The 13,075-nt window shown below is 36.1% G+C and overlaps 2 protein-coding genes across 3 annotated transcripts; both read left to right on the forward strand.

The window, feature by feature from the left end:
• Window positions 1-704: 704 nt before the first annotated feature.
• Window positions 705-2,857, forward strand: LOC133861015 (zinc finger CCCH domain-containing protein 14-like). Of its 2 annotated transcripts, none has more exons than XM_062296710.1 (3): window positions 705-1,082; window positions 1,196-1,957; window positions 2,100-2,857. In XM_062296710.1, the coding sequence occupies exons 2-3, from the start codon at window positions 1,211-1,213 to the stop codon at window positions 2,403-2,405; spliced, it is 1,053 nt and encodes a 350-aa protein (XP_062152694.1). In that variant the 5' UTR covers window positions 705-1,082; window positions 1,196-1,210; the 3' UTR covers window positions 2,406-2,857. The 2 variants fall into 2 exon arrangements, with proteins under 2 accessions (XP_062152694.1, XP_062152693.1); XM_062296709.1 differs by having other exon boundaries at window positions 1,205-1,957.
• A 1,238-nt stretch (window positions 2,858-4,095) lies between these two features.
• On the forward strand, window positions 4,096-6,251 carry LOC133859268 (nuclear transcription factor Y subunit C-2-like). Its single transcript, XM_062294604.1, has 7 exons — window positions 4,096-4,212; window positions 4,320-4,407; window positions 4,585-4,655; window positions 5,312-5,515; window positions 5,620-5,706; window positions 5,789-5,881; window positions 5,999-6,251. Exons 1-7 carry the CDS (start codon window positions 4,096-4,098, stop codon window positions 6,002-6,004), a joined length of 666 nt encoding a protein of 221 aa, XP_062150588.1. The 3' UTR covers window positions 6,005-6,251.
• The last annotated feature ends 6,824 nt before the right edge of the window (window positions 6,252-13,075 follow it).

Consider the following 13,075-nt stretch of genomic DNA (forward strand, 5'->3'; position numbering starts at 1 on the left):
CTGGTGTTGTTTTGTTTATTTCGTTGGAGCCTCAGCTAGCTTAGCTTGTTTGACCTCATGTATTATTCTATTCTACTATATATGTTGGCTTCCATTTTGACAAGGGGTTGAGTTGAAGATTAAAATATATATTATTTTTTTAAAAAAAATAATAATAATAATGAAACGACAATTTAATTTGTGGGCAATCCCCAATTTATGGTGTTGCATAGAAAAGGACGGCCAATTTGATTTAGAATCGATCAGTACCAGCAATTAGCCAAGGACCAACTAATCAAACAAAACCAAAGATACTCTTCTTCACAAAAGTGATTGTTGGCTGCATAACAAGGAACATATATCACCAATTACAATTTGATTGGGATGGCCGTGACACACCAGAAAGAGGGCCATAGAGTTAGTTAAAGTTGTGATAAAGAAGCAAACAATATTGCTACATTACAATTATTATATATCAACCTTACTTCAAAAAATTATATCCTATAAAAAAGCCACCTCATGACAAGGAAAACGAAACCTCCTCCTCAAGAGAACCACATCCACATCCACATCCGCATCCACCGCCACCGCCCACCACCACCTCATATGCTTCCATGCCACGCCAACATCCTTCCTTTTCTACCAAACTCTTTCTGTTTTTCAACTGCAATTTATCCAAACTCATATATATTCATTCCTCTCTCAACCTTTAAGCCTCACACGCCCCCCTACTGATATATATATATATATACTCTCACTCTAACTGACTTCTCTCTCTCTCTCTCTCTCTCTCTCTCTAGAACAGCCAGCTAGGACTAGTGAGGGCGCTCTCTCTAACGGTCTCGGGCCTCCTTTCAGATTCCTTTTGAGAGAACAAAGAGTTAGGATTTTTGAACGAAAGCCAATCAACTGCTTCCATGTGTTCAGTCTATTAAAAATCAGGGACAAGCATCGGCTTGATTGGTTCATCCCATGCGTACGTCCTGTGCGCCCGCAAACACCTGCACCTTATCACTCCCGCCCATTTCCGTATAAATAAATAAATAGCGTTTCTTCATTAGCTTTGCTTCTCGCTGAATCTCTTCCGCTCTGCTGTGGTTCAGGTCAGATTCTATTCTGCAATATTCTCGTATGCTTTGTTTTCTGTTTCCTGAGACTTTTATCTGTACGTTCTTCTAGCTGTTTTGATCTGACACTTTTCTGTTTGTTTCTCGAGAAAATTCAGCCTCACATGGAGAAGGACGCGTCTCCGCCTTCCAACGGCAGCACTATAACCACCGCCGCAACCTCTTCACAGATCACATCTCAAAGCGCTCAACCACCACCACCTCCCTCATCTCCACCTCGTGATACTACTCGCGTTGATCATCTCTCCGAGAACCAAAGCTTCGGCACCGACTTCGCCTCAATGTACCACTCTATATTCCCTCCAAAATCATCCTCCCTCTCCCTTAGCCCCTCCACGTGCTGCTCCTCCACCATCATCGACGACCTCAACGCCGACGCCATCGCCACTCAGCAGCGCCTCAACCAGGCCCGCCTCATCCTTCAGTACCATGAACTAAACGGCCACTACGACCTCTGCCGCGCTAGCCTCCTCGACCTCATCGCCGAGGCCGACGCCCTCCGTCAAGAGAACGCTGAGCTCCGCGTCGCCAACGCCGAGCTCCTCAAGTTCCTCTCCTCCCAGGCCTCCTTCCACAACCGCCTCCTCTCCTCCCCCGCCAATCCCGAACGCTCTTTCCTCCACCACTTTCGCCGCCTCTCCATCGACGACGAACACACTCCCACCACCACCACCACCAACCGCTTCGACCGGCTTAGCTCCGACCGGTTCTCTCTCCCGAAGAGCATCTCCGTCCGCTCCACTGGCTTCGCCAAGGCACATCACATCCCTGCGGCCACTAGCAACGGCGTTCCGAGCCCAAGTCTCTCATTCACTCGGCCACGTGTCCCGAGTCAACTCGCCGCCGGATCGGTGAGTGATTTCGAAACGTTTGCTTAACTAATTACTTCAAAAAGCACGCGAATGAATTTGTTTTTGTTTGGCATCTATTCTGTAAATTAATAACATTTTCTTTAATGTTTGAAAGTTTTGATAATGTGTGCCGCGGGTGCAGCAAAAGGTGTATGTGCCTGGGAAGAGGGACGCGGAGCAAGAGGCGCTGGAGTTGGATGTGTACAACCAGGGGATGCACAAGACGGAGCTGTGCAACAAGTGGCAGGAAAGCGGCACGTGTCCGTACGGGGACCACTGCCAGTTCGCCCACGGGATCACCGAGCTCCGTCCCGTGATCAGGCACCCGCGCTACAAGACGGAGGTGTGCCGGATGGTCCTTGCTGGCGCCACGTGTCCCTACGGCCACAGGTGCCACTTCCGCCACTCTCTCAACGACCAAGAGAAGTTGTTGCTGGGCCCGCGTTGATGATCTGTGATGGTACTACTACTACTACCATTCACTTCACAGTTCACACTTACACTAAATGCTGCTTCTGGTGCTAATGGCTATGTACATAATTCTCATCTCAATACTGCTAAGAACAAAAAATAATAATAGTAACAAAATTGATAATATTCACTGTGATCAAATAAGACTACAGTCGAAAAATGATAAAAATGGGTTAATGTTGGATATTGCTGAGGAAAAAACGGTGTGGGGAACAAATAAATGATTTGTTTAGACTGGTTTTTGTTAAAAACGTCTATTGCTGCTCGTAGACAATTCTTGAATGGTGTACATGTATGCAGTATTGACGTATACGCATTAGATGCTGGCTGGCACCTCTAACTAGCCAAACTGCCAAACTCAAGTTTGTAATGATGATATTTGATACCGGTTGGTACGAAACTTTCAAATGAAGCTACTTTTACAATGCATCTCTCTCTCTCTCTCTGCGCCTGGAAAGTACATTCATGTTTGGACTTGACTTGGTTGTGTGTAGACTATATTTAATTTGTTGCTGCTCGTTTACATTATGAGATTAACCATGCGCTCCAAATTCAAGCCCAAATGTAATTTAAATCTATCATACATGTTAATCACATCACATCCATGTCATATTTATTATTTACACCTCGCAAAGCCAAAACTCTTTTCAGTCAATTCAACAACTTTCATTGGAACTTGAAAGAATCAGATTCTCTTGTCCATTTATGACTTCAAAATAACTGGCCATTTATGACTTCAAATTAAAGACATCTTAAATAATCCTCTGTACGTGGACGAGGCTATCATAATAACACTCTCACTATTTTAATTGCAACAACCACTAACCCTTAATCAAGAAGCATGAATGCCATTATTATGGGGATCAAGGTTCAAATTGGAGTCAAGCGTAAGCTCCAACAACTTAATCAGGAAAATACACGCTCTTTTCAAAATTAATTAATGAAATAATAGAGGTCTAACTTATAATCATACAAACGTAAGGTGGGTAGATTGATATATGCAAGCCATCAAATTTGTTATTATTGACAAGAGCTGTAGATCTTACACAATTGGATGGATTAAGATCGAACCGCGCAATACATCTGTCTTATTGTACTGTAATAGGATTAGGGTATACATATGTAAGTGTAGGAAAAAGTCACACCTGTTTAGACAGGTGTTTCAGCAACTGCTCAGACTATTTGGATACTTGGAGTCATCTTCTACGCTAACATAACCAGACCTTAATGTAGGGACAACAAAGCAGGGATATTCTACCATATTGGCCCTGTTTAGTAATTCTCTCTCCCTCCCCTCCCCTCATTTTTTTTTTTTTTTTTTTGACATGTCCACACAAGAGGGGGAGGGGGATTCGAACTAGTGACCTCCGCTTCATGAAGCGTGGTCCCAGCCGATTGACCTACCCCTTAGGGACCATTTTTTTCCTATTTGTGTCAATACGGATGACACATATTATCTCAAACTTAATGCTAATTGCTCCCATTAAGCTCAAATTTATTGCTCATTGATTCTTCTATATCGCTTCCACCCACCCCTGAAAAAAGAAAAAAGAAAAAGAGAGAGAAAGAAAACAATTAATCAGGATCTCTTGAATGCTATACATATCCATCCGTTTAATTAATGGATCTCCCTTCACATGAACATTGTGGTAGAGAGGATAGTAGAAATGGATTTGAATCAGTCAATTCAGGATTTCCGATTTTCCTCATCCCCATCTCCACAACTGCAAAATTCCATGCCTATGGCGTCTTTCATGTTGCCTAATCACCAGCAAACAAGCAAAGTGAGGTTCTATTAATTACTCGCGTTTTCTCATCAACTTTCTACAGTATTAGGCTGTCATCTCCCATTCCTTCTCTTCTTTGTTTTCTTAAAGTATGCTGAATTAAGCTGATTCCTGGCTTGTGCATGTACGTACAGAGGAATATTTTAGAGTTATTTTGGAATCAACAGTTGGTCGAGATTTATAATACTTCAGGTTCTTTCCCTATTAAAATTATTGACATATATATGTCTCCAAACTCCTTTTTTTCTCGATCTTTGAAGTTTCACATTATATATCTTTGTCAATATATTTTAATAAGAGGGCATTGAAAATTATTGTTTTATTTCCCATTAGCCAGTGGATGTAATGGGTTTTCATGATGTATTCTAGTGATTAAGAGCCACCATCAACTACCTCTCGCAAGGATCAAAAGGATAATGAAATCCGATGGAAAAGCTAAGGTTTGCCACTTTATTCTTTTCATTTCCATTTTTTTTTTTAAATGATTGCTAGTGTTTATTATCATATAGACAGTTATTTAATTATTGCTGTCAACCTTGTTTCATTGACAAGGAAATGTTTTCACATGAGTAGATGCCATGCAAATAACATTTAATTTTTGACATTGTGATCACATTGAGACCCTAATTTCCAATTTAATAAAATCGAGAGTCATATACTTCAAACATGCATTTATAATCTTAGACATTTTTTAATATGCCTTTTTTTTTTAATTTTAACTTTTTTTATAATAAGACTATATTTGTATTTTGATGTCGTTTCCTTAATTTATTTGACGAAAAATACTAACAGATGCCTCGATTTACCAACTCTCCTAGCACAATTCTTGATTTCATTAATTTAGAAATTAACTAAGATTATATTTCAATATCAAAAGTACCAAAGCACGAGAAAGTTGTGATATATATGATTTAAAAAAAATTAAATATATATATAATATAAATTTTTTTAAAAAAAAAAAGGAAGAAGAAAATATAAGTAGGCAAGCCTATGAAAGAGCAAGGTTGCAGTAAATTTAAGGGAGTTGTGGCTTCTTTGCGTTTAATGATCGAGTATGTTGTGGAGGTTTTTATTTATAGTTGGAATGTATGATTAGATGATCAGCGCAGACACTCCTGCTGTTTTCTCCAAAGCTTGTGAGCTTTTCATTCTGGAGCTCACACTTCGCGCATGGCTGCAAACTGAAGAATGTAGGAGGCGAACACTGCAGCGTTCTGACATTGCTATGGCCGTCAGGCACGACGACCTTCTTGATTTCTTGGTTGATGTCGTTCCGTTGGATCATCACCGTATCTATAAGGTCTAGTACTACTTTTCTTTAATTTTCTTCTTTTCTTAAACACCTACCATATGCATATATCATCGTCAATATTGGATTTCAATTAAGATTGTCAAATTGTTCAGGAAAAGGGAACTGGAAAAAATTTAGAACAAACTCAATCTGGCCCTACTGATCAATCACTGCATCATCCTATGATGATTAACATGGGCGTGAGTAAAACTAATTTTACTGTTTCACTTCTGGATTATTATTATTATTATTATTTGTATGGAATATTGTTTTCATATTCAGGAATTGGTCGGAGCGAACTCAGAAGTGCCGGGGCCGTACATGATTAACCCATCAATGTCCGGTGCTGAACTGGAGTATGATTGTCCTTCCAAGGTAGGTGGGATAATTTGTTACATAATTGAATATTAATTATATTATTTGACACATTTTAAGTATTATTAGTCCTTGAATATTATAATATTTGAAATCGCCTTTTGTTCCTTTTTGCAGTTCTAAAGCGAATTAATTAAGCAAAATGTTGCACCTGGTGGAAGAGAATTATTCGAAGGTCATTGGATAAAGGAAAGTGGCATAACAGCTGGTAGCCGCCGGTCGTCATGACTACCTTATAATAAATTAAAAACTATATAATATATCAATGTGTCATGCGTGTGCCTTAATTAAATTATTATGGATGATAATATATATAAGAACTTGTGACAACTGTTATCGAGTAGTTTGCAAAGTAGTTCTTTTGTGTTAATTAATACATTCGTGTTAGATTATCGATTTTTGGGTGGGTTTTTTTTTTATAGTTTCTAATTTTTAAATTTTCAAGTAATTAATAGATTAAAAGGATCGGAAAAACAATACAAAATTACAAGGAATACTCAAGGTGAGTTACAAACTAAATACACCCAATTCGGATGGAGATTAGGGCAAAAATGTTCATTCTGATTCGGACATCAGCATGAGGCCCGGTAGATAACACTATCTTGACCCAAAGATATCATTCATTACATTAATCTTGACCATGAAATAGATTGTTGCATCCCATAGAAGCCAAAATCTCACAGCCATCCAAGCCACTTTAATACTCTTCAGTTTAATATATAGTAGCAATTGATGCTAGCTATATATATATAATGAAGAGTGCGTATATTATACTGCATTCCACTTCGGAAAATGTTAGATTTACAACATCAATACAATAACTGCACAACAACCTCTCACATGATGGTGAGACCCACACACTGGGGTCCACTTTCATGTGAAGGGTTGTTGTGCAGTTGTTGTGATGGTGTAGTGTAAGAATCAAATCCCTTCCAATTCACCTTACAGCATCTTCATTGACTTATCTAAAGTTTAGCTCAATTTTACTTTAAAAAATATGCTTTTGTTATTTTAGTTAGATACTTTACACAAGTGTCAAATATCAAGCTCTTCAAATATTTCTTTACTTTAACTAAATATTTTTTTTAATTGGTTTTAGTTGGTTGAAACTAACTGCTATGGAAGGTGATATTTTGCAAAATATTTTAGAAATCCACTCAAATAAACACCAAGAAAAATAAACCCAAAAAACAAACCAAATTGTAAATAGATCTCAGCTAAAAATTAAAAACCCATAACACCTAGATCTCCAAAAAGAGAGCCAAAAAACAAAAAAAAAAAAAAAAAAAAAGGCCATTTTTGGGAATCCATGATGCCGAGTGGGTGGGGGTTTGAGAACCTTTATGAGCTTCTAGATGTGCACACGTAGAGAGGGAGAGAGAGAAACAGGAAAAATGAGGAGATGAGATAAAAGTGAAAGCGGAAGAGGAAATTCAGATTGAGAATCTGACAGAGAGTTAATTTGAAGAAAATATAGAGAATTTAATAGATCTGTCTTCAGTGCAACAGTAAAACACTATAGCACATTCGCTGTTAAAATATGAATGATCCAGATTTAACTTAAACTTTTTTAACTAAAACTGTATTATTAAACTGTGTCATTTAATGATAGATTATAAGAACCTCTTTAAACAAAGCATGGCCGGTGGTATTTATGATCGATCTTTTTATATTATGCTAACACTTATATGTCTCTTGAGGTCGAATATGTCACGTGGTCCCAAATTCTATTAAAGAAAACAAAAGGACCAACCATACAACATTTTTGGCGAATTAGGTTCTTCTTAATTTTCATTTGGCCGGGTGCAAAGTGCTATGTATCTTCAAGCATCAAAAAGTAAGTTTAGTCTAAAGAAAAGAAGTCGAGTAAAAAGTTAAAGGAATTATGCTCCACTTGATTGTCAGTTGTCACAAGAAATAAAAATAAAAAATGTAAAAGAGTATGGTGAGATGTATAATAAGGACAACCAAAATTTTTGTTCAATTTCAAGGAAACTGCTTGGAACCTTCCACAAAGCTTTTTGTACAAATGGCCTTCCTCCTTTCTCACGCAACCATCTTTTCCACTTTCGTCTTTTCTGAATTCTGATTACACTTTTAATCTTTTATAATCAACTCTCTCGTTCTAGATTTTCTCTAAAATTTTAACAAAATTCACTATTTAACAAACTCTATACTTAATGTTAAATTTAACTATTATCAGTAATGTTTTTTTCTAAATGTAAAAAATCTAAAAAGTAAGAGTTAAAGATTTTTTTACTGTTATTTCTCTTTTTTACTTAATTTTTCTTCTTTCATTTCAACTAAAATAAATTTTTAATGCAAAGAGTTCAAAAGTTGGTTTCTATCAATATAATAAAATATTTAGTTAAAGTTGAGAAATATCTTTAGAGTCTGATGTTTAGTAGTTTTGAAAAGTTACTAGTTGAGCATCTTCGGCAATAATAACAAAAGTAGTTATTGAAAAAGTAAAATTCTCTATTTTAGCTATGCTTTTTCTATAATTTTTCTAACAGATTCTCTATTCTACTCTTTATTTGCATTTAAATATTATTTTGTGGGGGAAAAAATGTGAAATAAATAAGGAGAGAGAGAGAAAGAGAAAGAAGGAAACGAAGAGAGAAAATAATAATAAAATTTAAAAAAAAAAAAAAAAAAAAAAACTCTTTGTAGTGTGAATAGTGAATAGGCAAACTGCAGAAGAGTCTATTTACTATTTGCACTAGAATGAAAAAATATATTTTGCCTCTTTTGCTCAAGACGAAAAATGGCTCATAATAATTAAATTTGACTGTTGAAGATGCACATAGTCCGATTTAGTTAGTTGTAATAATGTTAAAAATTAAGTGGCAATAATTAGTTTCCCATTTTCTTTTTCATATTTCTATTTAAAATTTGTTTCATAGTTTTTTCATTTAAAAGAAATTGAAGAAGAAGATGGGCAATTGGGGATATAAACAAAGGATTAAGACAAAAATTCTAAAAGAGATATACTGATTTTAATATAATAAGTCACTTAAACAAGAATACATATTATAAAGGATCATTCTGCAATTAATTTGCTTTATGGGTAAGTGGGAATGAGGTCCCTCGGTGGCGGCGCAGGAGCCTATAAGAAGGCCGAGATCTTTTCGCTTCTACCATAGATAAGTATGGTTGTAGTCACACGCATGGAGGCAAAGCAGAAGAAGATGGAAGATGAAACGGAGAAGAGGGAAAGGGAGATCGGAGCCGCCGGAAGTTGTCGGAATGGGCTGTTTGGGATGAACGAAAGTGAAAGAATATTCTTAGATTTACAACATTAATTCTTCCCAAAACCGCCCATTCCTATGATATCCGGTGGTTCCTCCCTTTCCCTTCCATCTCCACAGATTTTACCCCATCTGGGTTCTCTTCTCCTGCCTTGATTTGTAGCCAGGAGGAGGTACAAACTTTTAGTTTATTTCTTTTGTATAAATTTTCTTGCTCACTATTAATTTCTTTCGTTTCTGTTTTTTCCCCTCTTTTAAGCATATATCCTTGATCAACTTTTGAAGTTTGATTGGCTCACTGCTTTTCTTTCTTTTCTTTTTTCTTTGTTTTTTTTTGCTATCTTACTACTTAGTTAAACATAATATAATTCGGCAGATTTATAAAAGAAACGAGTAAGGAAGGAAAGAGGCAACGACCAATTTCCTCACTTAACTTTAATATACTCTCAAGCCTTTTAGTCAATCTCTAATCCAATATCTTTGTAAAACCCTTTCAATATCGAAAGGGTATTAGTATTACCATAATTATGAAGATTTGTATTCGGGATGTTATTCTCCTTCAGATAAATTATTTCAAATAAGGATTCTTTTCGCCACTTATTTTACGATTGAGACATGTTATATGCATATTTTTTGTAAATTACTTTTTTTAAATCAACTATTGAATATGTAGGATTAATATTGTATGTACTACAAATCTAATAATTAATTTTGAAAAATAATGTACAAAATATATATATAAATCATTTCTCTTTATGAATTCTTTGTTACTATATTATGTACCTAACATGTTACATACATGTATATCTTTGGTACATCTTTCATACATTTTTTTTCTAAATTAACTATCGGATGACTTACATGTATATCTTTTTTAAATTAACTATTGGATAATCTACACGTGAGTCTTTGTGGGTCCTATAAATCTATTAGTTAATTTAAAAAAAATATGTAAAGGAGATGTAAAATACATGTGAAAAACAAAAAAAAAAATCATTTTTCATTCTTTACATTCTTGTTCCATTAAAAATGGTATCAAAGCCTTTCAAAGTCTATAATTAATATTTAGTTTAGCCCAATTACCTTGAAATAGTGGATGGTACACAGTAGGAAGAAGAACACGCGCACACACAAGCTGTGGCCTCGGCGTCTCACCAAGCCAAGGAACGGCTCATCTCAAAACACATTGAAGGTGGCTATATTGGAGTTGTTTGGCAAAGTTAGAGACGGTACACAATAATGGATGCTACTGTTTACGTTTTTTTTATTATTATTATTTTTACATTTTTCAATAACAATCAACATTAAAATATTTTTACTTTTTTCACTTTTTATATCACAGCAATAATTTTTTATTACTATTTAAATAAAAAAAATCACTGCAATACAAAATTTTTTTATTTTTTTATACAAATTATTTTTACTTTATATTACATCATCACTTTTTAAAATTAACAACTCACTACTCTATTCTGTACATGTCTTTGCCAAATAAAACTATTGTTAATTGCATGCTTAACAGTTAAAGATTACATGAAGTTATTCTTAAATAGGTTCACGTAAAACCCTAACCCTAAAGTTTGGTGGGTCAGGCTAAAGCCCATTATTAGTGCAAGTTAAGATGGGCTGGTTATAGATTCAGCCCTTTTATTGGAATACAAATAATTACTTAAGACGTGGCTAATCTCCGGGCTCCGTCAAAATAGTTTTTTGGCGGTTGATCTTCTCAAAATATTTGGTAGGAATTATCCCTTCTTGTATACAATTTAAATGATCATCTCCTGAATGTAGTAAACTGATATTCTTTATTAATTAAGCTAGTTTTTTTCTTCTTTTTTTCAAGCCTGGAAACCACAGGATAGACCACTAAATAAATGAATTCACCAGCAACTACGTCCAGTAAATTATAATTGATCAATATATTGATTGCATTGGATAAATATTCTATTATTCAAAATTTAAGTGTCTGAATTAGAATATAACATTATTCTTGTACTTTATGGAGATACTAACATATAATCGGTCTATAGTTTCCATCTTCTCAACCTATACACAAAATAAATTATTGATATTAATCCCCAAAGAAACTGCTGTCATTAGTCATTAATAACAAATATAAAGAAGAAAATTATGGATAATTATGTCATGCTCAGTGCCCAGGAACAAACCAAGAATGCAATAGTTTGGCTGTGCCATAATTACTGAAAATAACTATTCTTTTAAAAAATTGTAAGGAATAGTTACCATCCACCGCCATCTTCGGAGACTCTCTATTGTCACTGACCATCGTCCATCACCATGCATCTTCGGAGGCCCTTTGCTATCATTGATCATATCCACCATCGTCTGCTGTCTGTCTTTGGAGGGCCTTCGTCATCACTAGCCACTCTTCACTGCCGCCTTCGAAGGTCTTCTTCTGTCATTGACCACCATTTGCTGGTGTTTTCAACGGCCCTCCGTCATCACTTGCTACCACAATTATGGGTGGTCGGCTGCCCATGAGAAAGACAACGAATACGAAAGAGTTTTTTATGCTTATGAAAAAAAAAAAAAAAAAAAAAAGATTTTATTAAATATCATTTTTATAAGTAAAGGTATTTTATGAAATTTGGATAAAATCTAATTACATTCCAATTAGAAAATTTGGTCATTTTTGTATTTTTTTTATTATTATAAGTATAACAATAACCGATTACAAAAAAAAAAAAAAACACAAAAACACAAAAATAGGAGGGCCTGGACAACCCAAAATAGAAACTATGAACGAAAGTACGTGGGGGCAATGCTTCCGAAGATGCGAGCCCTTTGACTCGAGACACGGATGCCACAAAGCCGGAGTCACCATTTAAGGTGATTTCATAAGTGCGTTGAGTCACAAAGACCAAAACACCAAAACAACAGAGATAAACATGGGGAGAAGGATACAAAACATAAGCCCAAAAAAACAAAAAAAACAACAACAGCAGAGAATCGGGTGGATGAGGGTTGGGAGCTGTCTTGAGAGGCGCGTGATAAACACACGCCGCCCAAGGACAGCCTCTCAGCAGCGGGAATCACCAGTTTCATCAGGGTTCGCCAAGGAAGGAAGCAGGAGAAGGTGGATGGAGCAGGCGGATGCATCACGCACCGTTTGAGTTTTGAAGCTCTCGGGCGTGCGGTAGACACACGCCTACATCCAGGTGACAGTGGAGAAGACGGAGACCACCGGTGGACACCAGAGACGCCGAGGAACCCGTTGCTGAGGGTCATGTCTTGAACCAGTGGAAGAAGGCGAGTAGATTTGAAACAAAAGAAACAAAACCAAACACCAATCCAAAAGATACAAGGAACACAGTGGAAGGGGGATAAAACCAATATCATTTGCTGTTGGGAAGAGGAAAACCTAGTGAAAACAAGAAAGGGATGAAGATAAATCCGGTGCAAAGCCGGCTTGGTGTTCTGAGAAAGAAATCTCAGATTTATTGGGGTATGGGTGTGGGTGGTAGGGTGTTTTGGTAGAGGTAGTAGCATATGGGGATGAGGGAACGGACGGGAGGGATCACCAGTAGCAAAAGAAGGCCAAGATATTTCTAGAGAGAGGGGAGAGCGTCTCTCACTAGAGGGGAGAAAGCTTTTGTTTTTGTATTGTTAGCGAGCGAATGAATAGGAATGATAATTACATTTCAACTTTTTGTATTCTTGAAAATACTTATTGCTATTTTTAGATAATCATCGTTCCAACGTGCTAAACATAACATTAGTTTCCATTTTCTGTCTTTATTTATCTATTTGACTTAACTGCAATCATTTTTTTTTTCCTGATGTAGAATAGGAGCAAATGGATAAATCAACGCGTAAGACTAAAATTCTAATGAGATCTATTAATTTAAGTATAATTTATCCGTCTTAACATATCTGAACAAGAATAAATATAAAAATATAAACATATAAAAAGTATTATTTT

This window comes from Alnus glutinosa, chromosome 2 (genome assembly GCF_958979055.1).
Source record: "Alnus glutinosa chromosome 2, dhAlnGlut1.1, whole genome shotgun sequence".
Lineage (NCBI taxonomy): Eukaryota > Viridiplantae > Streptophyta > Magnoliopsida > Fagales > Betulaceae > Alnus > Alnus glutinosa.